Genomic DNA, 27,130 nt, shown 5'->3' with positions numbered 1-27,130 from the left:
GCACACCGCCCTCTGCACACCTCACTCTGCACACCGCCCTCTGCACACCTCCCTCTGCACACCGCCCTCTGCACACCTCCCTCTGCACACCGCACTCTGCACACCGCACTCTGCACACCTCCATCTTCATACCTCCATCTGCACACCGCCTCTGCACACCGCCCTCTGCACACCTCCCTCTGCACACCACCCTCTGCACATCTCCCTCTGCACATCTCCCTCTGCACATCTCCCTCTGCACACCTCCCTCTGCACACCTCCCTCTGCACACCTCCCTCTGCACATCTCCCTCTGCACACCGCCCTCTGCACACCTCCCTCTGCACACCGCCCTCTGCACACCTCCCTCTGCACACCGCACTCTGCACACCTCCATCTTCATACCTCCATCTGCACACCACCTCTGCACACCGCCCTCTGCACACCTCCCTCTGCACACCACCCTCTGCACACAGCCCTCTGCACACCTCCCTCTGCACACCGCCCTCTGCACACCGCCCTCTGCACACCGCCCTCTGCACACCGCCCTCCGCACGCCGCCCTCTGCACGCCGCCCTCTGCACACCGCCCACTGCACACCTCCATCTGCACACCGCCCTCTGCACACCGCCCTCTACACACCGCCCTCTGCACACCTCCATCTGTACACCGCACACCTCCATCTGCACACCGCCCTCTGCACACCTCCCTCTGCACACCGCCCTCTGCCCTCCGCCCTCTGCACACCTCCATCTGTACACCGCACACCTCCATCTGCACACCGCCCTCTGCACACCGCCATCTGCACACCTCCCTCTGCACACCGCCCTCTGCACACCGCCCTCTGCACACCGCCATCTGTACGCCCTCTGCACGCGTCCATCTGCACACCTCCCTCTGCACACAGCCCTCTGCACACCGCCCGCTGCACACCGCCCTCTGCACATCTCCCTCTGCACACCGTCCTCTGCACACCGCCCTCTGCACACCGCCCTCTGCACACCGCCCTCTGCACACCTCACTCTGCACACCGCCCTCTGCACACCTCCCTCTGCACACCGCCCTCTGCACACCTCCCTCTGCACACCGCACTCTGCACACCGCACTCTGCACACCTCCATCTTCATACCTCCATCTGCACACCGCCTCTGCACACCGCCCTCTGCACACCTCCCTCTGCACACCGCCCTCTGCACACCTCCCTCTGCACACCTCCCTCTGCACACTGCCCTCTGCACACCTACATCTGCACACCTCCCTCTGCACACCGCCCTCTGCACACCGCACACCTCCATCTTCATACCTCCATCTGCACACCGCCTCTGCACACCGCCCTCTGCACATCTCCCTCTGCACACCGCCCTCGGCACACCTCCCTCTGCACACTGCCCTCTGCACACCTCCCTCTGCACACCTCCCTCTGCACACCGCACTCTGCACACCTCCATCTTCATACCTCCATCTGCACACCGCCTCTGCACACCGCCCTCTGCACACCTCCCTCTGCACACCGCCCTCTGCACACCTCCCTCTGCACACCGCCTCTGCACATCCCTCTGCACACCTCCCTCTGCACACCGCCCTCTGCAAGTGCTGTTATGTTACTTGCTGTGCTGACATTTTTATTTGCATGTTTTTAATTTAACATATCTAAGCACAAGATGTTTTGTGTGTGTATATATATATAGATATATATATATATATATATATATACACATATACATACACATATACATACACATATACATAACATACATACAACAAACAAAAGCCTCTGGTGCTTAGCTATATTAAATTAAGAGCATGCAAATGTAAGTGTCAGCACAGCAAGTAATATAACAGCACTTACCCACATGTAGGTGTATGATTATATTATATATATATACACACACACACTGTATATAATACATAAATTAGGCACTCCCTCCCTACAACAGAGCCCAAACTTACCTGGACACTCGGCCATCTCCGTGACTCTGGGAGCCCCCTCAGCGCAGAGTGATGTGCGGTACCGCCTGTCACTGGTGGATGCACCGGCAGCTGCCAGAGAGGAGGAGGAGAGTCTCGGTGGCAGTTAATACATGGAGCCGGTCGCAAGCCAATCACAGCAACTCGCGGAACGGCAGCCAGCCAATCAGCAGCAGCCGCTGCTGATTGGCTGGCTGCTGTTCCACGAGCTGTGATTGGCTCGCGGAACTGCAGCCAATCAGCAGCGGCTGCTGCTGATTGGCTGACTGCCGTTCCGCGAGTTGCTGTGATTGGCTTGCGGACGGCTCCATGTATTAAATACCAGCCAGTGACTTTTCTCCTTTGGCTGCCCCCGATGCCTTCCAGCAGTGATGTGCGGTACCGCCCATCACTGCATTCCACAACGTCACCCTTCCGCTCCCCGGGCCCCCTCTCTCTGCGGGCCCGGGACTGGAGTCCCCGCAGCCCCCCCCTCCCTGATGGCGGCCCTGCCCACAGCTGTGCCACACACACCAATCCCATAATGACAGACGTGGGTCTGGACAGTGTATGTGATGAGTGAGCCCCCATCACTCACAGACCCCCCTCTACCAGCCTGGTCCATAAATCCTCATCACTGGCATCATGGTACAATACTATCACTACATGATTCCATCATCAGTCCCCACAATGAGGAACAGGGGGTTACAGCTACAATTCCGCTGGCTCAGAGCTGTAATCTCAGTAATAATGGAAATGTGAGGAGAATGTAGATGACTGATAGAGGGAAAGTAATGAGAAAGGCAGAGGAGGCGCAGAAACAGGACTGGCTGAGGGGAAATGGAAGCGTGCGTTCCCAGGCATCTACGCCAGCTTTATACATGAGAGAGGGTCGGGCCCTGTACCTGGCTTTATTGATACACTGACCATAGAACCGGAAGAATATTCATCCCAAGTAACAATAAACCCCTGGAAAGTACATTCCTCACATTCTCTCTTTTGCTGTCTGTATAAAGTACAAAGTCCCGCCCGGATGGCGGCGCTGACCCCGTTTCATGCTACAATACTTTCCTGTGTTCTTCATAACAGACAAGTTTAGATCTAACAAGTAAACTGAGAAGAACATCAGTAAGACACAGACCCAGGTTATCACTGAGCTTTATATACCCCAAGGAATGAGCATTACTGCCGCTTGTATATTTTATGTGGGCCCCAAAGCGCCATTTTTTCACTATTATCATTTTTATTCACACATGGGTCATTGTCAGTCACCTGCTGGTGAAATGGGAGCACTGGGAGGAGCACTAGGAAGAGCACTGGGAGGAGCACTAGGAAGAGCACTGGGAGGAGCACTAGGAAGCACTGGGATGAGCTCTGGGAGGAGCACTAGGAAGAGCACTGGGAGGAGCAGTGGAAGGAGCACTAGGAAGAGCACTAGGAAGAGCACCGGGAGGAGCAGTGGAAGGAGCACTAGGAAGAGCACTGGGAGGAGCACTAGGAAGAGCACTGGGAGGAGCACAGGGAGGAGCAGTGGAAGGAGCACTAGGAAGAGCACTGGGAGGAGCACTAGGAAGAGCACTGGGAGGAGCAGTGGAAGGAGCACTGGGAGGAGCACTAGGAAGAGCACTGGGAGGAGCAGTGGAAGGAGCACTAGGAAGAGCACTGGGAGGAGCACTAGGAAGAGCACTGGGAGGAGCACTGGGAGGAGCAGTGGAAGGAGAACTAGGAAGAGCACTGGGAGGAGCACTAGGAAGAGCACTGGGAGGAGCACTAGTAAGAGCACTGGGAGGAGCACTAGGAAGAGCACTGGGAGGAGCACTAGGAAGAGCACTGGGAGGAGCAGTGGAAGGAGCACTGGGAGGAGCACTAGGAAGAGCACTGGGAGGAGCAGTGGAAGGAGCACTAGGAAGAGCACTGGGAGGAGCACTAGGAAGAGCACTGGGAGGAGCACTAGGAAGAGCACAGGGAGGAGCAGTGGAAGGAGCACTAGGAAGAGCACTGGGAGGAGCACTAGGAAGAGCACTGGGAGGAGCAGTGGAAGGAGCACTAGGAAGAGCACTGGGAGGAGCACTAGGAAGAGCACTGGGAGGAGCAGTGGAAGGAGCACTAGGAAGAGCACTGGGAGGAGCACTAGGAAGAGCACTGGGAGGAGCACTAGGAAGAGCACAGGGAGGAGCAGTGGAAGGAGCACTAGGAAGAGCACTGGGAGGAGCAGTGGAAGGAGCACTAGGAAGAGCACTGGGAGGAGCACTAGGAAGAGCACTGGGAGGAGCACTAGGAAGAGCACTGGGAGGAGCAGTGGAAGGAGCACTAGGAAGAGCACTGGGAGGAGCACTAGGAAGAGCACTGGTAGGAGCACTAGGAAGAGCACTGGGAGGAGCACTAGGAAGCAGTGGGAGGAGCACTAGGAAGAGCAGTGGGAGGAGCACTAGGAAGCAGTGGGAAGAGCACTAGGAGGAGCGCTGAGCAAAAAAGTTCCCGTTTTTTATTGTTATACCAGTGCCAATATACCTATGACTACCAGAGCACACTGGTGCTTGTAGAACTATAAGCATCAGCATGCCCACGCGTCCAGGGCCTGCTGAATCCTGTTGCACCACATAGGAAAATATAAATTAACAGTACAATAAAAAGTCCTTTTAGCCGCCATTCTCCAATGTATTAGTTTCCTAAGTCCCAATTTATGTACAGTACTTCTTTCCTCATCTTCTCCAGGTAAAGCCATGGTCACACATGAGAAGCCATGTCAGATAACCAACCCACAGCGGCATCGCTCTGATTACCCACAGCGGCATCGCCCTGATTACCCACAGCGGCATCGCCCTGATTACCCACAGCGGCATCGTTCTGATTACCCACAGTGGCATCGCCCGGATTACCCACAGCGGCATCGTTCTGATTACCCACAGCGGCATCGTTCTGATTACCCACAGCGGCATTGCCCTGATTACCCACAGCGGCATCATTCTGATTACCCACAGCGGCATCGTTCTTATTACCAACAGCGGCATCGTTCTGATTACCCACAGTGGCATCGCTCTGATTACCCACTGCGGCATTGCCCTCATTACCCACAGTGGCGTCGCTCTGATTACCCACAGCAACATCGCCCTGATTAATGAGAGCGCCGCTCTGATTGTCGCACACAACCCACGTGAGGGGTCTCAAGGCCTGATTCACTACGGAGCGCAATTCTGCTTATATGCAGTTGCTAATATCAGCGGGAATATGTAAATGTTTCCATTCGCAATGTGATCGCAGCCTGACATAAGGATATGAACTATAAGAACCATAAGCATCAGCATGCCCACGCGTCCAGGGCCTGCTGAATCCTGTTGCACCACATAGGAAAATATAAATTAACAGTACAATAAAAAGTCCTTTTAGCCGCCATTCTCCAATGTATTAGTTTCCTAAGTCCCAATTTATGTACAGTACTTCTTTCCTCATCTTCTCCAGGTAAAGCCATGGTCACACATGAGAAGCTATGTCAGATAACCAACCCACAGCGGCATCGCCCGGATTACCCACAGCGGCATCGCCCTGATCACCCACAGCGGCATCGTTCTGATTACCCACAGCGGTATCGCCCTGATTACCCACAGCGGCATCGCCCTGATTACCCACAGCGGCATCGCCCTGATTACCCACAGCGGCATCGTTCTGATTACCCACAGCGGCATCGCTCTGATTACCCACAGCGGCATCGCCCGGATTACCCACAGCGGCATCGTTCTGATTACCCACAGCGGCATCATTCTGATTACCCACAGCGGCATCGCCCGGATTACCCACAGCGGCATCGTTCTGATTACCCACAGCGGCATCATTCTGATTACCCACAGCGGCATCGCCCGGATTACCCACAGCGGCATCGTTCTGATTACCCACAGCGGCATCGTTCTGATTACCCACAGTGGCATCGTTCTGATTACCCACTGCGGCATTGCCCTGATTACCCACAGTGGCATCGCCCTGATTAATGAGAGCGCCGCTCTGATTGTCGCACACAACCCACTTGAGGGGTCTCAAGGCCTGATTCACTACGGAGCGCAATTCTGCTTATATGCAGTTGCTAATATCAGCGGGGATATGTAAATGTTTCCATTCGCAATGTGATCGCAGCCTGACATAAGGACGCTCACTTCCCCATTCTCACATCAGTATACATGGGTAACATAGCGTAATAATCACTAACATCAGACCCATACCAGGGGCAATGCAGGATTCTTACATGGTGGTTTCCACACACACACAAATATATACTGTGTATGTATATATATATACACACACACACGTCACACATACCTTACACACACACACACACATATATAAATATATACTGTATAATACATACACATACAAGTCACACATACCTTACACACACACACCTACTGTATGTCACACATACCTTACACACACACACCTACTGTATGTCACACATACATTACACACACACATACATGTCACACATACCTTACACACACACACACCTACTGTATGTCACACATACATTACACACACACACCTACTGTATGTCACACATACATTACACACATACACCTACTGTATGTCACACATACATTACACACATACACCTACTGTATGTCACACATACATTACACACATACACCTACTGTATGTCACACATACATTACACACACACATACATGTCACACATACCTTACACACACACACACCTACTATATGTCACACATACATTACACACACACATACATGTCACACATACATTACACACACACACCTACTGTATGTCACACACATACATTACACACACACCTACTGTATGTCACACTTACCTTGCAGCAGCTGCGGGTTGTAGACCTGATAAGGATGGGACCTAGAAGGCTGGCACATGTCATTAGACCTCTCCCCCTAGCGACAAAATGCTGCGATTCGCGAGTCAATTGGGAGGGTGCGGAGCCAAATGGTGCAATTCTAATGGAATCACGTCATATTGCCTCCGTCTCCTCCCAATTGACTCGCAAATCGCGGCATTTTTCCGCAAGGAGCAGGGCTTAAGAAGATGGTGCCTGCTCTCCAGTCTGTCAGGGAGGGTTTCTGGGTACTCAGAAACCCCCCCTGCGTGCGCGAGAGTATACGCACACTTGCACAAGCCCTGACCTTACTCAAGACTTGCTGACAGCCACGCACGCTATGAAGCCTCGAGCTGTGGAAGGCATCGCAAGTGGATAATTTATGCACGCCCATGCAATGGCATGCGAACGCACTGGCACGCCTGCGTTCAGCTGACCACCCGTTACCACCCCCGAACGGCACTTCCTGTCAATCACGTTGCCATGGGTCTGAGTACACACTGCAATCTCATTCCTGATCGCAGTGGCTAGTCCGCGCACTGCGATTGCAAAAATCGTCCGACTGCGTGCGTCTTAGCACTTGCGATCCTAGCTGAATCAGGCCCTCCGTGTATTGCGTCCATGTAGGTAACATTGTTGGTGCCAGGATCGCTGTTCAGTGGGAATGTGTGGATTTGATTTATTTTCCATATTATCTCACTATCTGCAATAATCCCGTCATCATCATCATCATCACATTGTTTCTGTGATGCGGCCAAATTGTAATAATCTTAGAGGTCAATCCAATCAGCCGCGAGTTCACTCATGGTGCGAGTGAGGCTGTACACTTGCGGTACCGGTATATTTTTGTCTGATGCCCCACAGGGCTGCGTACAAACTTTTTCGAGTCCGGGCTGAGATCAGGCCGCCAGTTGTGGTGCCGTTGCTGGCGTTACTACGCCATCGCAGTGGAAACTCGTCCCCTTCCCTGCTAATTGGATTGGCCGCAAGGGCATCCCTTGATATGCCTGAAGCGTGTCTTCCTGCAAATGTGCTATACTGTGCGCTGCGTTTACCTTAGGTGCACCTCCAAATAACCACGCAATTGCATCGCTCCAGCGGCAGGTCTCTAGACGGGATCATTTATCTCCTTTGTAAGATGTAGCAGTAATTTAGTTGGATGAAGATCACAGAACTGCTACATTATGCGTAGTCTGTAATAGTGGTGATTTATTGCGCCATTGTGTAAACCACACCCACTGGCACAGCGCACTCATAGAAAGAGTCCGGGGGCTGAGGGACAGGTTTGTGATGCACTGTTCTGCAGTACGGATTAGAAAGGACCCCTGCCCCTCCCCCGCACTGTATTACAGTGCTTCTCAAATACGGTCCTCATGGAACCCTGACAGTGCGTGTTTTCAAGGTATCCTCAGTAATATTTAGTACCACCTGTGTAGTCCAATTAATACACCTGTGCTCCTGTTTGATGATCTGGAAAACATGTTAGGGTTCCAATGTGGAGTGGGCTTGAGAAACACTGCTCAGCTCTCAGGGGCTGCGCTGGACCCTGGCTGAGTGAGAGTAGCTCATAGTCACTAATAGGCGGGCTGAGTCACTGAGGCTGGAGGAACAGTAGTGTGCCAGCAGAATAATGGCCTGCACTGAGCTGGAGCCAGGAAGGGCGTCACCAGCAGTCAGTACAATGTCCTGGCACGCTGCCGAAGAGACTCTCACATGTCTGACTTGCCAAGTCCATTACCTACTTGAAACGACAGCAAAGAATGTGTGAGCAATCTGCCCGGCCAAGCTTGTGTGAAAGGTTTCACTTTGCCTCTCTCATGGAAGCTGAAGTGTAGGAGCAGGGACAGGCAGCTCCCATCTATACAGTCCCTGTGATCAGACCCACACAGGGGCGCCTGGATCCCTGCAGGGAGTAAGGATAGATGAGGGGCTGCACAGCACCCGCAGGGGGAGAACGGTGCCCCTTGCAACCAATCAGATTATAGCTGTCATTTATCTGGTACATTCTATAACGGGCTCAGGAAACCCTTGGTACCACAAGGTGGCGCTCTGGGATGTCTGAGCAGCACTCGTGGGGGCAGTCCCTCTCCTGTCATGTTACCTTAACGTGGTATGCTCCACCCGTGAGGTGTGCTCCTCCCCTTACCGCCATATACTCTGGTGGTAAACTATTGTTTCATAAGTGCTTATGCGTCTACTCTCCCCTAAAGCTGGCTACACACTAGACCACAGGTTATCAAACTCAGTCCTCAGGACCCCAAACAGTGCATGTTTTCCAGGTCTCCTCACAGAATCTCAAGTGAAATAATTTGCTCCACCTGTGGATCTTTTCAAAACGTGTCAATCAGTAATGAATACACCTGTGCACCTGCCAGGAGACCTGGAAAACGTGACCTGTGTGGGGTCCTGAGGACCGAGTTTGAGAACCACTGCACAAGACGATATATCGTGCTTTATTTCCCTCCCTAGACCGCGTCACACCGCCTTTACCCTATTCAGGATTCTCCAGGGACCGATCCGCCCCTACTACTAGGACTATAACGTAGGGGGGGGGGGGTATGTACACGGCGTGCACTTTGTTTTTTTACGATTTATGTGTAATTCAAATCTCTTATTATATATCCAATAAAGGTTACATGTTACATAATGTGTCCCATTTATAGAGAGTCCTCTGATTGTGGAACGTCTGAAGGCTACCAATGGTCTTTACAATAATAGCTAGTCTGATTGGTTGCTATAGGTAACACGTGATAAATCTCCCCGGCTGTGATGTAGCAGGGTCTATAATGCACAGAGTTACACTGCAGTGTATGTAAGGACATCACAACTGCTCATTGTCTGCAGTGTTATTTCTGGCCCAGAAGCTATTCTTAGAGCAGGGCTACATCTATCTCCTGTGTGTAATGCTGGAGCCGAGGAACCAGCTGCCGCCACATTCCACAGCCGCCTTACCTCCCGCTGATGCCATGAGAAATACTTATACAATTAGATCACTGAAGATGTTTGTGGAACTAATGGTTGCAAGGGCATTTTCATGGTTAGACCAACCACATTTTTTTTTTTTTTTATAATCTTTTTATTGAAGCATGACATAGTGTTACAAATATAAAAACATGTACATGTCAAAATTTAGACAGAAATACGGAGAATGATAGCGAGATAAGGAAATCTGTCCAGTAACCAAATTGAAAAAAATAAAAAATGTAATACATATGGGAGTGATATGCAAAACAAATAACAATTGCGAAATATACAGAAGAGACTATTATCAGACACATAGTACTAACTAAAATGCAACAAAATGCCTATGCCTCAGCCACTTTTCTTTTTTTCCTAATCCAAGTAAACATGACTGTCTCTGGTTTAAGGACCAGAGAGGGTCAGGCACATCTTGAACGAACGTTACAAATAAAATACAAAATTTACTGTATCTAACTTAAGTAGTTACTAATGAGATAGAGGGTTAAATAAAACTATAAGAGAGTCTCAAAGCAGACGGAGAAAAACAAAATAAATGGTAAACTTATACTGAAAAAGAAATGTTTAAATGTGTATAATGAAAACATCTCAACATAAAAGTTATGTATTCCAATTGGCCATATAGACACAATAGGCTATAAGTGAAAGTAATTGAGGGAAGACAAACAGACGTGTATCAAATCCAAGAATATATAGGTAACATTGAAAAATACTAGAAAGATAATGTGAGCAAAATCTATTATTGCAGGTAATAACTGGAAAACCTTGTAATGAGTAATTGCCAAATTCAAAATAGTATAGATCTAATATAAGAAGGGTCACAGTTGCCCAACAATGAACCTCCCTGTAGAAGTGAAAATATCAATCTATTTAAGTAACGGCAACTAGGGGCCCCAAAGTAAAGATGTTATAAACACAGTACAGATGTGTTTAGGGATAGGGCGGCTAATGATATTTAAGTAACAGCACCCGGGGGGCCTTGAAACAAAGCTGGTATAGACGTTGCAGGGGGTAACCCCCGATAGTTTCTTCCAAGGAAATAAACACAACAGCTTAACTGGAATATTAAAGGCAAGAATGCCAGGAAAAATAGCGGTTTGACCGCCGTCCACATGCCATTGAGTTAAAGAATATGTAATGTGCATTAATGAAACTTCAATCCCATAATGTAAGTCCTGAGTTGCATAGAGGTGGGTAGTAGGGTTCCCCTCTAAATTAGGAAAAGCAACATATTGAGAAGGTGACCTGGTGTTCAAGGTGACAGCATTTTCCGGATGAGGAATGGGCATAAAAGCAACAAGTTCAGAGTTGAGACTAATTGGGGCTGGCTCATTGATCACAGAGTCACTCTGCAATCGGGTTAGAGTATCTGGGCCAGGGGTTTGTGCATGCAGAGGAATCGGGCCAGGGGTTTGTGCATGCAGAGGAATCGGGCCAGGGGTTTGTGCATGTAGAGGAATCGGGCCAGGGGTTTGTGCATGCAGAGGAATCGGGCCAGGGGTTTGTGCATGTAGAGGAATCGGGCCAGGGGTTTGTGCATGTAGAGGAATCAGGTCAGTGTCAAAAAGAGACAAGCTATTAAACTTGTTGTCTAGGTAAGGTAGTAGAATCTTCAACAACTCCATCGCTAAATGAGTAGCCAAAGCTGTAACATCAAATCTTGAATCTGGAACCTCCACTGTTGGTGAAACAGGAAGGATAGAAAGGGGAGAGGAGCACTCCTCCAATTGGAAAATCCTCTGAGCAAACATGATATGAGAAACAGCGTACCTTGTTGAGAGACGAAAACCCAGCTAATCTTGTTGTGGAACAAGCTTATAAAACTATGGAGTTATCTAACACGGATCTACAGTTAAGATAATAACACTAGAAAATAAGGTTACAAGTATCGAGTATATGAAATAAAGCACTGTAATAGCAGGTGTAATGTGAAATTATAACACCAGGTGGCAGTATTGTAACTTATAAGACTGAAGTATAGCTAATAAACCCGAGCAGAATTCACAAAGCCCCGTAAATACTGTGTGTGGAAATTGTACTTGTACCAATGAAAAATATTCTCAATAACATGAAAATACACATTGAAACAAAACTACTTCTTAAATATATGATATACAACAGATGCATCAATATCCTTAGTAATAGAAAACAATGCATCTAATTTATACCCAGAGAAAATTAGAGATAATATCAGTCAGCCAACAATATGGAACATTTCAATAGAGAGCTCACAGTTCCCAAAAGAAAATCTGTCCAGCAGGTTGTTTGACAGCCTAATATGGGCAGCAGCAGTGTTCAGATCTGGAGTTAAAGCTGGACAGTCAGAAAGGAGCAGTTTCAGCCGCGAAAACCCCAGCAGAGTATTCAGTATCGGGTTATCTCAGCAGCCCCGGAGCTCCAGGCAACTGAGAACCACCAGCAGTATAGAGGAGCCACGATCTCCCTGGTCCCCGCCCGCCGTCTGTGCAAGGTAAGGTAAAGTCCCGCAGGGACAATAAGCACCAGGAGAGACTGTTCAATGATGAGCTTCCCCCTGGCAGTGTTATTAGACACTGGAGCTGCAGTATATACACGAGGTGTACTGAGTGGAGATCTTTTGCAGGCAGCACCACAGGTACTCAATTCCAGGACATGGACCGAACCTCAAGCAGTCCAGCAGGGAGGCAAGCCAGACACCGCTGGAGGAGGAGGGCAGCCCGGTAAGTGAAAACTGTCTCCAGGAGATCCACAAGGGTGCTGCTCACATTCACTGGGACCACCGATCACAGCAGCCCACAGCGTGAAGTATAGCAGTCACAGCAGGAGAGATTCTCAGTCAATCCCAGCTTTCGCGCCCAAAGATGGCCGAGGGCGGTCATATGCGCCTTACACTTTGTAGGCTTGACTCCGGGGTATAGAAGGTGACTCCAGACCTAAGATCCGGATCAAAGTTCCTGCCAAAGTATCAGCGCAGCTGTAACTCACAGCTAACAGTGAATCCCAGAGCAAAAACTAGGTTTTAAAGCAGTTGAAGCTAGCAAGGTCTGGAGTTCATGTAAAAAGCGGCCACACTGGGTGCCCCGCCCACCGGAAGTCCGACTAACCACATTTTTATATGTTGCCCTTATAGCGTAGCAATTGTATCTGGTCAGTAGCCCCTCCTCCAGCGCTGCTTGTCAGAAAGCAGCAGCTGCTGCACTTCCACCCAGTTCAGGATAAAAGTGATGAATTCCAACCCTACAGCACACTGCAGCGCAGAGCTCGTCTTCCTGTAACGCGGGATGTCCTGGGGCGGAGGATAGAGCTGTAAGGTAACAAGGTGTTGTAGTGGTGGTAGGTACAACTGGCTACAGATACTGTCATGTATGATTGGCCTGGAGGACACTGCTGTAAGTAAACATGGGGGTCCTGGTGGGATGAAGTTGAAATACCAACGGCCGGGAAGCCGTCTATCGAAATCCCAACTTGGGACTAAAGATAGGCGTCGAAATCCCGACAACTGTCTAGATCCTGATGCCGGAACCTTGACAGCTTCCCGATTGAGGGTTAGGCATCCCCGGGGGTACTTAGGGTTAGGCTGCAAGGAGGGGGGGTTAGGCACCACCGGGGGGAGAGTTAGGGTTAAGCACCCCCCCAGGGAGGTTAGGGTTAGGCATCACCAAGGGAGGGTTGGGAGGGAGAGGGGTAGGGTTATTATACTGTTATGCCCCTGTCGAGATCTCTCATGATTGGGCATCCGGCGTCGGTATTTCACCCGACGGCTATTTAGCTGCTGGGATATCATACCCAACCCGTCCTGGCATAGGTGCTTCAGATACTGTAATGCGGGATATCCTGAGGTAGAGGCTACTGCCTTCAGGTAACATGGGATATCTTGGGATAAAGGCGCAGATACTGTAATGTGGGATGTCCTGGGGTGGAGGATACTGGCTTCAGTTAATGTGGGATGTCCTGGGGTGGAGGATACTGGCTTCAGTTAATGTGGGATGTCCTGGGGTGGAGGATACTGGCTTCAGTTAATGTGGGATGTCCTGGGGTGGAGGATACTGGCTTCCGGTAAAAAGGAATATCGCGGGGTAGAGGTTATTCACTTTAGGTAATGTGGCATAGGCTACTGGCTTCAAGTAACATGGGATGTCGTGGGGCAGAGGCTACAGCTTTTAAGTAATGAGCGTTGTTTCGAGGTAGAGTTTCCTGGCTTCAGGTAACATGTACTGTCCTGGGGTGAAGCCTACTGGTTCCAAGTAATATGTAATAGTCAAGGAAAGGAATACTACAATAGCTCTGTTGGATAAATTGTGCACTGGACTTACATTGCTCAAGTTCATGAGATTGCCGTCTCTCTATTGAGCCCTCGGAACTCTGCACCAGCCGTGCACCCACCCAGCACCGAGCCCCCCGGGAACAGGTGGTTGCTATACAGCCGGATTATCACAGACCCTCAGGCAGCCACTGAACCGTGACATTGAGACGGAATTCCTGCTAGCCGCCTTGATTAGGCTGACGTTCCCGCTGACAGGCGGTAGAGCGCCCATCACACACACACACAGAGAGTTTGCACCCTTGTTGCTGGATGGTGAAGTGCTGCACCCCGCCCAGGACCATCTGGGGTGAGTGTGTGTGTATTACAGATATTGTGCCATAATGGGTACGGCTGGTTACATAGTTAATCATTTTTATCTTGGACGAACTGTCTTACCTACACATTCTGGAGGACATACCAGTTCTCAGCTCACTTGAGACGTCCAGTGTTTTTGGACTACATCCATACTACCACGGGTATCAGGACAGTTAGCATTGCTATACCTGTGTATGGTACACATTTACCACTGCTCTAAAATCCCGGCATAAGGATTAAATCATCTCTAATCATCCGTGCACTGTCCCACTTTATAGAGAGCTATATATCCTGCACTGACATTGTGAGTCAATACGTTTTATTCAAGAACACTGCATACCACGTTTGTGTTATTAATTGTATTATGTCTATTGTTTTTATTAAATTGTTTTCATAGTATCTATTGTTCTTTTTCAAACAAGCGCTTCAACATTATTTGTATTTATATGTAATTCCCTGGGATAGAGGCTACTGGCTCCAGGTAATGGGTGGGGGGTTATTTGGTACATGGTAGGACACAGAGACAACCCCTTGTACAGTTAGGTCAGAACTTGTGTCCATTGCTGGGAAGTGAGTGGCAGAGTACATCGCTATATTACTATATAATTACAGTGTTTTTCTCCCACAATGTAAGATGCAGCAAAAGACCTCTGGTGTCCCCGAGTGGCAATGTCCTAAAGATGATAAATGGCTCATGGTCATCTCCACCTCTCCCACAGCTGGGATTTTCCCATTCTATATCACGTAGATACGTCTATTGCATCATCATGCCTTAGTAATCTAATAATTGTGATTAATTGCTGTATTTGTATTCTTCACCTGGATTGGGACATTGGTCAGGACTCCTGAGATACGTGGAAGACATATAGACACAGATACATATTCTGGACGTGGATCGTTGTGGTATTCCTGCATGAGCTTGGAGGACACACGCATGTTATGTTCCTGGTCTCTTAGTAGTGAGATGAAGCTTACCTGGCTGGGAATGATCTTCTGAGGGCCTGGACACAAAGCTGTGACTACAGAGCAGATGACAGGTTTACCTGTTAGCCATGGTAGAGTGGACCCCGGTCTACCAGCAATTCTGCTAGATACCATTCATACCTGCTCATTATTTGATGAAACCTCTACAATGTACGTACAGTATGTACTATAGCCAACCCTTCCAGACCCTATGGTTGAATATGTTTCCATTATTACAACACAGAATATATATTCTCTAGAAGATACCTTATCCTCGGGCTCTGTATACAGTAGATTTACTCTCAGGGAGATTGTACTACAGCTCACCTGGCAAATGTTCTTTTCTGACCTCAAGGAGATGTCCCAGTGACTAACACATGCCACCAAGACCACTCGTCACCCCCAGGGAACCTGAAGAATGATGACAAATCTACAGGTGGCAAAGAAAGAAGAAGGAAAGCAGAGTGGCTTTGTCACAATGAAAGTCATTTATTCAGTTATTTGGCAGATGACATGGCTTAAAAGGTTCAAGGTTTGCTTCCAAGTTCCAACATATGAAGGACTTTTAGTTTACAAGAGATGAACAAATGAACTGCGCAGTGTCTCACACATCCCGCATCTACAATATTACTCACAGAGAGGCTGGCCCGGGCTGCAGGCGCACCTTCTGTATGTGCACCAAGATTATTTCACGTAATATGACCGAAATCTCTGAAATGTACACCTTACATGTCACTATCACAAGCTGCCAGATAACTGAGGGGTGGAAGATCACCCCCAGTGTAATAATAATTATATATGTCTGGCTTTGCTGGAAGGGATAATAATATAATTCCTTTTATTTATTTACAAGCATTCCTGCTTGGGTAGGGGCGAATAGAAGTGCCTGATAGCTGCGGGCATGTCTGGCCACAGTCCCCTCCCCTGCTGCCCTGAGCAGCTCCATGCCACAGTCTCCTCCCCTGCTGCCCTGAGCAGCTCCATGCCACAGACCCTTCCCCTGCTGCTCTCAGCAGCTCCATGCCACAGTCCCCTCCCCTGCTGCCCTGAGCAGCTCCATGCCACAGACCCTTCCCCTGCTGCTCTCACAGGCTCCATGCCACAGTCCCCTCCCCTGCTGCCCTGAGCAGCTCCATGCCACAGTCCCCTCCCCTGCTGCCCTGAGCAGCTCCATGCCACAGTACCCTTCTCTGCTGCCCTGAGCAGCTCCATGCCACAGTCCCCTCCCCTGCTGCCCTGAGCAGCTCCATGCCACAATCCCCTCCCCTGCTGCCCTGAGCAGCTCCATGCCACAGTCCCCTCCCCTGCTGCCCTGAGCAGCTCCATGCCACAATCCCCTCCCCTGCTGCCCTGAGCAGCTCCATGCCACAGTCTCCTCCCCTGCTGCCCTGAGCAGCTCCATGCCACAGTCCCCTCCACTGTGGATCACAGGTGACATTTCATTCATACTAGTAACCACTTAGTAAATGCAATCCCATTATCATCCCATACAAACCAATGACCAGCACCCATATCACCAGCTAGTTCTCCCAACCCCACCACAGGCCCATACACGTCAGTATCCAGTATACCATATCAAAAGCCAGTTCTCCCAATCTCAACCTCATCCCATACAAGTCAGTGACCAGCATACCATATCACCAGCTAGTTTTCCCAATGCCATTATCATCCCATACAAGTCAGTGACCAGCATACCATATCACCAGCTAGTTTTCCCAATGCCATTATCATCCCATACAAGTCAGAGACCAGCATACCATGTCACCAGCTAGTTTTCCCAATGCCATTACCATCCCATACAGGAAAGTGACCAGCATACCATATCACCGGTTACTTCTCACAATGCCATTATCAGCCCATACAAGCCAGTGACCAGCATACCATATCACCAGCTAGTTTTCCCAATGCCATTATCATCCCATACATGAAAGTGACCAGCATACCATATCACTGGTTAGTTCTCCCAATGCCATTATCATCCCATACAAGTCAGTGACCAGCATACCATATCACCAGCTAGTTTTCCCAATGCCATTATCATCCCATACAAGTCAGTGACCAGCATACCAAATCACCAGCTAGTTTTCCCAATGCCATTATCATCCCATACAAGTCTGTGACCAGCATACCATATCACCAGCTAGTTTTCCCAATGCCATTATCCCATACAGGAAAGTGACCAGCATACCATATCACCGGTTAGTTCTCCCAATGCCATTATCATCCCATACAAGACAGTGACGAGCTTGCCATACCACCAGCTAGTTTTCCTAATGTCACTATCAACCCATACAGGAAAGTGACCAGCATACCATATCACCGGTTAGCTCTTCTAATGCCATTATCACCCCATACAAGTCAGTGACCAGCATACCATACCACCAGCTAGTTTTCACAATCTCAACCTCATCCCATACAAGCCAATCACCAGCTAGTTTTCCCATTGCCATTATCATCCCATACAAGTCTGTGACCAACACACCATATCACTGGCTAGTTCAGCCAATCCCACCATACACGTCAATGACCAGCACACCAGTTAGATCTCTCAATCAAAGTATCCCATACATGACAGTGACCAGCACACCATATCACTGGCTAGTTCTCCCATTCACATTATCATTCCATACCAACCAGTCACCAGCATACCATATCACCGGTTACTTCTCCCAATGCCATTATCACCCCATACAAGACAGTAACCAGCATACCATATCACCGGTTAGTTCTCCCAATGCCATTATCCCCCCATACAGGAAAAAGACCAGCATACCATATCACCAGCTAGTTTTCCCAATGCCATTATCATCCCATACAAGTCAGTGACCAGCATACCATATCACCAGCTAGTGTTCCCAATGCTATTATCATCCCATACAAGTCTGTGACCAGCATACCATATCACCGGCTAGTTTTCCCAATGCCATTACCATCCCATACAAGTCTGTGACCAGCATACAATATCACCAGCTAGTTTTCCCAATGCCATTATCATCCCATACAAGTCTGACCAGCATACCATATCACTGGTTAGTTTTCCCAAAGCCATTATTCCCCCATACAAGCCAGTGACCAGCATACCATATCACCAGCTAGTTCTCCCATTCCCACCATAAGAGCCAGTGACCAGCACACCATAACACCAGCTAGTTCTGCCAATCGCACCATCAAGCCAGTGACCTGCACACCATATCAATGCTAGTTCTCACAATCCCATTATCATCCCATACAAACCAGTTACCATCACACCGACTTGTTTTCCCAATCCATTGGCAGTAAAAATGGAGCATATGACAATCAAAGTGCAGGACATCCATTGATTTTTAGTATTGGTGGCACTGCCTGATGGTTTGATGCAGATAGAACTGAAGTCACTGACAATAGGGTGTATGCTTCTTTTATGTAATAAAGTTTCCATTGCAGGTCTTAAGTGGATGCGTCATGATATGTGGAAAACCAGTGCTGTTTGCATACTAAGATATCGGCAATGTGTGCCGCCTCATAGATACATTTCAGCTGCCTCTTTCACGTTGGATGAATCGGACTGAATTTTTTTCTCCCAGAGATCTCTGTATTCCTAAAACCAACGCGTTTCGCAATCAGAAATGGCTTCATGATTAAGTCATTGCCGAGAACGAAAGGTGTTGCATGTGATGGAGTTATTGAAGACGGTAGAATCTTTCTGAATGAAATCCGGTCTTGGATTGGAACTACCTAGTGAAACGCCATCAGGAGGCAGGAGCCGCAGACCACTTGTTAAAGGCTTGTCATATGTGTATTATACTTTAAATATATTTACACATTTTTAAACTTTCAGTATAGAGAATTTGTTTCCAAACATGCTTCATCATTTGTTCCCCCTTGTTTTCTTCTTTACAGGTATAGCATTGAGGAAAGGTCCTAAATGGGAGTTACAATTACAGTGTGAATAGAACACTATGATATGGACCTACTGCTGCAAATACTACAGGTGATCACCTTGTGCAATTAGCTATATTATATGAATATATATGGTATATTATTGCATATGTTTGCCCATAACCTAAGATATCCTATGGGTAGTATACGAAATGCGTCACAGTGTCTTTAGGTAACGCTTTAGTTACATAGCCTGTTGGGAGGAGGTCAGATATTTTGGCATGGGCACTGCAGGCAGGGGCGTAACTCCCATATGCACAGATAGAGCCTGGCCCTATGTGTGTATGGGAATTTCTGGCCAGTAATTTAGTACATTGGGCTGTGGGGCCCACAAATGTAAACCTCTGTCCCTGCCCCCGGGGAACCTGTAAGCCTCACAAGCGTTCTATAAAGCAGGGTAAAGGTCATTATATGGTGAGTGCTGGGCATCGGTCTTATCATGACAGCCAGACTATATCATTACTATACACATCACACAGTCACTTGGGACCATGTCAGATTCCTGGACTGTAACTCTGATGGGATGTAGACTCTTGTCTCAAACACTTCTGTTGTTTGTGATTTGTACAACTCATTATTCCAAGGGGGAATCCAATTAATTGCAGGGTTTACCCTGTGGCTAATTAGCCGCACCTTGCAGGGAAATGCTATTCAATTTTGCACACATCGAACCTGAGGATCGGAGAGGGGGAACTGTGTAGGAAGGGGGCGTTCTCCCGTAGCAAACGTTCAGTAAAAGCGCGCCGCCAAAATGCCGCCCATGCAAACCACAATGTAGGAGCCTGTACGCCATTAAAAGGCGTATCTACCGCACCTGCCGTGACACAAGGAGAGCAGGAGCATAAGCCGCTCTGCATGTGGGTGGTATACGCTGGCATTTCCGGGCAGGAGCATAAGCCGCTCTGCATGTGGGTGGTATACGCTGGCGTTTCCGGGCAGGAGCATAAGCCGCTCTGCATGTGGGTGGTATACGCTGGCGTTTCCGGGCAGGAGCATAAGCCGCTCTGCATGTGGGTGGTATACGCTGGCGTTTCCGGGCAGGAGCATAAGCCGCTCTGCATGTGGGTGGTATACGCTGGCGTTTCCGGGCAGGAGCATAACCCGCTCTGCATGTGGGTGGTATACGCTGGTGTTTCCCTGCACTTTTTTTATTTGGGGTAATTTATGCTCAGTTTCTTCCCAGCTCTGCATCAGCCTCGCAGAGCTCATAGACCAGACAATTCCGTCTTATAGAGACAGACGGGTATCTGCTACGTGTCACATGACTGCTGCTGCCTGATGACATCATACATGTCACATGACTGCTACTCCCAGAAGACATCATTCTACATGACAGTTACTGTCTGAAGGCATCTTGAAACATGAATACTACTGCCTAATGACATCATACAGGGATACAGAAACCATGTAGACAGTGACAATGTCGACACCAGAAGATCGATAGTCATGATGTCAACGTCATTAAACATGACTGCTACTGCCTGATGTCATCATATAACGTCACATGACAGCTACTACCTGCAGACCTTGTGAAACATGGCTACTACCGCCTGATGACATCATGAACACATGTGACATAAGACTGCCATTGTCTGGTGAGAAGACGGAAACATGTTATATGCCTTCCAGGGTGCACACACACACGTGTCCCGTCACGGTCATGGACCGGCGTAAGACGCAGCACACAGAGACTTGACAGACAGACACATTTATTATTTTGTAAACTTCGGACCATGAAATGTACAGCGCATGTCCGTGTCAGTGCGATCACAGTGTCCCAGGCCTCTGTACCCATGACAAGCACACTCACACTCACTCCTTCCAGCTTCTGCAAGACATGATGGCACATGGCCCAGTAACACGCATGTTGTATGTTACATGGAGAACCGAGCATGCACTAACAAGGTCCCCCTCGCTGCTCGTCTCTCTGCTGGCTGTGACTGGTCAGATGCTGCGTTTGGATGGATATAGGAGGAATCGCTGAGCCTGTGGGGAAGAGCAGGGTGTTACACTCACGTCTGGGGCAGCGTCACGGACAGGACATGTGGGCGGCCCACGGAACAGACACTTACTTGGATCACCTTGTTCTTCCGTGCAGGACATTTATCCTGGAAGGCAGAGGATGATATAAGGTCAAACACCCCTCACTAATGACACAGGAAGAATATTGCCGGCAACTAATGAGCGATCCTGGAAGCGAGGAGTACTGCGCCATTTGGCGTTATCGCATGTATTGCAGTGGGCATGCCCAGGGAAGAGGCATATGCGTTTGCACCCATTTGGATGGGTGGAGTACACTGCGGGTGCGGTCACAGAACGGGGACCACGTGCGCAGTGGGAAACAATAGCATAGACACATTATGTGAGTGTGGTCAGGTACAAATGATGATGATGACGGGTGCCAGCACTAATGTACCACTTGTGATTGGCTATTTGCTGACATGGATTGGGGCTCGGGCACACACTGAGCTTTTTTGCTGTATTATTAGGGTTTTTGTGTTAGGAGTTCAATTCGCGGTGTTTGTTGTACATAAAACAAAACGGTTTACAACATGGGCACGGGTGTGCAGGAGACGTGTGCCCGGCGTACACGAGACCCAGATCCGCAGGAGCTCTGCACGTGGGACGCAATGCGCTGCCTTCCTCTGCCTTTATTCTTACAGTGGTTTGTGCCCAGTTTACGTGCGGGTTATAGCATGGCCTTTTATTATAGATTTGCTACAGCACAAAGATACTGGGAATTACATACAGAACTGGGAATCTGTCATATACTGAGAACTAAACTCTGTATAAAATAACTAAAAAGTGAGAAACCCCATTTATCTGTGCTGCTTTCCTACCGAGGGAATGGACAGACCATGAAGTATGTGAGTCTGACCACCCGGACGCAGGAACCAATGCCATCATTTTCCAAAGGTCCTTCAGGGCCGTAAGTATGTAACTCACCTCTGTCCTTCCCGTTCTGTATCTTCTCCTCTTCCTCATCTGCACCATCGTCTGCTGTGAAAGAGAGAGAGATCAGCACCTCATTCATCCACCCCCCCACCCCATTCCAAGGGCACCATCATCTACTGTGAGACAGAGAGAGATCAGCACCTCATTCATCCACCCCCCACCCCATTCCAAGGGAACCATCATCTACTGTGAGAGATCAGCACCTCATTCATCCACCCCCCCACCCCATTCCAAGGGCACCATCATCTACTGTGAGAGAGATCAGCACCTCATTCATCCACTCCCCCACCCCATTCCAAGGGCACCATCATCTACTGTGAGAGAGAGAGAGATCAGCACCTTATTCATCCTCCCCCCCACCCCATTCCAAGGGCACCATCATCTACTGTGAGAGAGAGAGATCAGCACCTCATTCATCCCCCCCCACCCCATTCCAAGGGCACCATCATCTACTGTGAGAGAGAGAGATCAGCACCTCATTCATCCACCCCCCCACCCCATTCCAAGGGCACCATCATCTACTGTGAGAGAGATCAGCACCTCATTCATCCACTCCCCCACCCCATTCCAAGGGCACCATCATCTACTGTGAGAGAGAGAGAGATCAGCACCTTATTCATCCCCCCCCCACCCCATTCCAAGGGCACCATCATCTACTGTGAGAGAGAGAGATCAGCACCTCATTCATCCCCCCCCACCCCATTCCAAGGGCACCATCATCTACTGTGAGAGAGAGAGATAAGCACCTCATTCATCCACCCCCCCACCCCATTCCAAGGGCACCATCATCTTCTGTGAGAGAGAGAGAGATCATCCTCATTCATCCACCCCCACCCCATTCCAAGGGCACCATCATCTACTGTGTGAGAGAGAGAGAGATCAGCACCTCATTCATCCACCCCCCCCCACCCCATTCCAAGGGCACCATCATCTACTGTGAGAGAGAGAGAGATCAGCACCTCATTCATCCACCCCCCTACCCCATTCCAAGGGCAACATCATCTACTGTGAGAGAGAGAGATCAGCATCTCATTCATCCACCCCCCACCCCATTCCAAGGGCAACATCATCTACTGTGAGAGAGAGAGAGAGAGAGATCAGCACCTCATTCATCCACCCCCCCACCCCATTCCAAGGGCACCATCATCTACTGTGAGAGAGAGAGAGATCAGCACCTCATTCATCCACCCCCCACCCCATTCCAAGGGCACCATCATCTACTGTGAGAGAGAGAGATTAGCGCCTCATTCATCCACCCCCCACCCCATTCCAAGGGCACCATCATCTACTGTGAGAGAGAGAGAGAGAGGGATCAGCACCTCATTCATCCACCCCCCCACCCCATTCCAAGGGCACCATCATCTACTGTGAGAGAGAGAGAGAGAGAGAGAGAGAGAGGGATCAGCACCTCATTCATCCACCCCCCCACCCCATTCCAAGGGCACCATCATCTACTGTGAGAGAGAGAGAGGGATCAGCACCTCATTCATCCTCCCCCCACCCCATTCCAAGGGCACCATCATCTACTGTGAGAGAGAGAGTGATCAGCACCTCATTCATCCTCCCCCCCACCCCATTCCAAGGGCACCATCATCTACTGTGAGAGAGAGAGAGAGAGATCAGCACCTCATTCATCCACCCCCCCCCTCATTCCAAGGGCACCATCATCTACTGTGAGAGAGAGAGTGATCAGCACCTCATTCATCCTCCCCCCCACTCCATTCCAAGGGCACCATCATCTACTGTGAGAGAGAGAGATCAGCACCTCATTCTTCCCCCCCATCCCATTCCAAGGGCACCATCATCTACTGTGAAAGAGAGAGAGAGAGAGATCAGCACCTCATTCATCCACCACCCCCACCCCATTCCAAGGGCACCATCATCTTCTGTGAGAGAGAGAGAGATCATCCTCATTCATCCACCCCCCACCCCATTCCAAGGGCACCATCATCTACTGTGAGAGAGAGAGAGAGATCAGCACCTCATTCATCCACCCCCCCCACCCCATTCCAAGGGCACCATCATCTACTGTGAGAGAGAGAGAGATCAGCACCTCATTCATCCACCCCCCCACCCCATTCCAAGGGCAACATCATCTACTGTGAGAGAGAGAGATCAGCATCTCATTCATCCACCCCCCACCCCATTCCAAGGGCAACATCATCTACTGTGAGAGAGAGAGAGAGAGATCAGCACCTCATTCATCCACCCCCACCCCATTCCAAGGGCACCATCATCTACTGTGAGAGAGAGAGATCAGCACCTCATTCATCCACCCCCCACCCCATTCCAAGGGCACCATCATCTACTGTGAGAGAGAGAGAGAGAGAGAGAGAGAGAGGGATCAGCACCTCATTCATCCACCCCCCCACCCCATTCCAAGGGCACCATCATCTACTGTGAGAGAGAGAGATAGAGAGAGAGAGGGATCAGCACCTCATTCATCCACCCCCCCCCATTCCAAGGGCACCATCATCTACTGGGAGAGAGAGAGATCAGCACCTCATTCATCCACCCCCCACCCCATTCCAAGGGCACCATCATCTACTGTGAGAGAGAGAGAGCAGCACCTCATTCATCCACCCCCCCACCCCATTCCAAGGGCACCATCATCTACTGTGAGAGAGATCAGCACCTCATTTATCCACCCCCCCACCCAATTCCAATGGCACCATCATCTACTGTGAGAGAGAGAGATCAGTACCTCATTCATCCACCCCCCACCCCATTCCAAGGGCACCATCATCTACTGTGAGAGAGAGAGATCAGCACCTCATTCATCCACCCCCCCACCCCATTCCAAGGGCACCATCATCTACTGTGCGAGAGAGAGAGAGAGAGAGATCAGCACCTCATTCATCCACCCCCCACCCCATTCCAAGGGCACCATCATCTGCTGTGAGAGGAAGAAGATAGCATTCATCTACCGAGCAGCACCTTGTTGGATAACACCCCCCCCCCATATAATATTGGTCAGCTGTGAGACATATGATTGAATTCATTCCGTCACCCATTGATCAGCATCTCATTAACTAACAACCTCCTCACACTTCATGGTCAACTGTGATGGAGCGGGATAGGGTTCTTTCCTTAACACACTAATCAGTACCTTGTTCATTTATTCAACCTCCTGTCTTCCCGTCTCAATCACGAGCTCTGAGAGAGGGGGAAAAGGGTCCCATCCGTCACATAAAAATTAACTGCATTCATACACACCCCCTCCCCATCCCCTTTACTCCATCATCATCTGCGAGAGAGCTAGTTCAGTTCATTCATTCACCCATAATCTCCACTCTTTTTCTCCCCTGTCAATTGGAGAGAGTGGGATAGAATTCATTCCTTCACACACAGTATATATTCTCTTGTTTATTCATCCACTGTGTAGCCGTGATAATGGGATATATGGTTTATTCCTTCACATCCTCAGCACTTCATTCAGTCCCCTTGACTTCATTATCAACTACGAGAGATAGTAGACCTCATTCCTTCACCCACGGATCAGCACATTATTCATTCACACACGCATGTGCACACACGCACGCCCGCGCACGGCTCCATTGTGAGTCATGACAGAGAGATAATAGAGTTAATTCATATGCACACTTCTCAGCACCTCACTCACCCCCCTCCCATGGCTCAATCATCAACTGGGTACTGCATCACAATGAAAATGAAAATCCTGGCAATTGTAAGTATTGTAAAGCAGACCCTAACCCCTCCCCCCGCCTAACCCTAATCATCCCATCCAGCACCCTAACCTTCCCTGCACGCAGCCTAGCCCTAATCCTAATACTTACTGTTTGAAGTTGTCGGCATTTTGACTCATCGGGATCCCGCAGCCGGTGAGTCATCCTGTGCGAGAGGATTCTATTACACACTAATCAGATCATCATTCATTCACCCCCTCCCCTATCTGTCAGACTGTACACAATACACACCCCCTCCCCTGTCTGCCATACTGTACACAATACATACCCCCTCCCTTATCTGCCATACTGTACACAATACACACCCCCTCCCCTGTCTGCCATACTGTACACAATACACACCCCCTCCCCTATCTGCCATACTGTACACAATACACACCCCCTCCCCTGTCTGCCATACTGTACACAATACATAAAACCAGTGTTTTGATACTAATAACTGCCCTCTCCTGGCTGTCCTCCTACCTCTCTGACCGCTCCTTCTGTCTCCTCTCATGACTCCTCTCCCCCTCCACTTTCACTAACAGTAGGTGCTCCCCAAGGTTCTGTTCTTGGACCTCTACTATTCTCTCTCTATACGTCCTCTATAGGTGAACTCATCAGCACTTTTGGCCTCCAATATAATCTCTATGCTGATGACACTCAGATCTACCTCTCCTCCCCTGACCTCTCCCCCTCTCCTCACCCGTATCTCCAGCTGTCTCTCTGCTATCTCTTCCTGGATGTCCCAGCGCTTTCTTACACTGAACATGTCTAAGACAGAGCTGATTATCTTCCCACCCTCTCGCATAATCTCACTTCCCACTATTTCTTTATCAATTGATGGCACAACTATCTCCTCCAGCCCTAAAGTGCGCTGTCTTGGGAGTTATCCTGGACTCATCCCTCACCTTCATACCTCATATCCAGAACCTCTCACAGTCCTGCCGTTTCCATCTCAAAAATATTTCCAAGAACAGATCCTCTCTCACCCTCGAGGCATCTAAGACCCTCATACACTCACTGGTCATCTTCAGATTGGACTACTGTAACCTCCTCCTATCTGGCCTCCCCAACTCCCATCTCTCTCCTCTCCAGTCTGTCCTCAATGCTGCTGCTCGACTCATCTTCCTCCCCTCTTCTACAAGCCCTCCACTGGCTCCCAATTCAAGGTTCTTACACTCACTTACAAAGCCCTCACCCAATATTCTCCCGTCTACCCACATCGCTCCACAAATGCATGCCGCCTCTCCTGCCAAATGATTACTT

At 49.4% G+C, this 27,130-nt stretch overlaps 2 protein-coding genes and 1 long non-coding RNA gene across 7 annotated transcripts in view; 1 reads left to right on the top strand and 2 right to left on the bottom strand.

Moving 5' to 3' along the window:
* LOC148453816 (dystrobrevin beta-like) overlaps nt 1-27,130 on the bottom strand; it is a 77,423-nt gene that overhangs the window by 30,456 nt on the left and 19,837 nt on the right. The window lies entirely within an intron of this gene.
* Nucleotides 12,946-27,130, top strand: part of LOC148453817 (dystrobrevin beta-like) — a 32,493-nt gene continuing 18,308 nt past the window's right edge. For all 3 annotated transcript variants that reach the window (XR_015874866.1, XM_088461652.1, XM_088461651.1), the window contains exons 1-2: nt 12,946-13,032; nt 19,182-19,272. Coding sequence is in view for 2 of the 3 variants with exons in the window: in XM_088461652.1 (XP_088317778.1) it covers nt 19,246-19,272 (27 nt within the window). In the remaining variant the exon portion in view is untranslated. The remainder of the gene's footprint in view (nt 13,033-19,181; nt 19,273-27,130) is intronic.
* Nucleotides 21,292-26,022, bottom strand: LOC148453818 (uncharacterized). The gene is made up of 3 exons (XR_015874867.1): nt 25,973-26,022; nt 22,167-22,220; nt 21,292-21,328 (listed from the first exon to the last, which is right to left on the bottom strand). It is a non-coding gene; the product is annotated as an uncharacterized LOC148453818 (long non-coding RNA).

Source organism: Taudactylus pleione, unplaced genomic scaffold (genome assembly GCF_031769625.1).
Source record: "Taudactylus pleione unplaced genomic scaffold, aTauple2 ptg001085l, whole genome shotgun sequence".
NCBI classification, from domain to species: Eukaryota; Metazoa; Chordata; class Amphibia; order Anura; family Myobatrachidae; genus Taudactylus; species Taudactylus pleione.
This window is presented reverse-complemented; position numbering and strand designations above follow the sequence as displayed.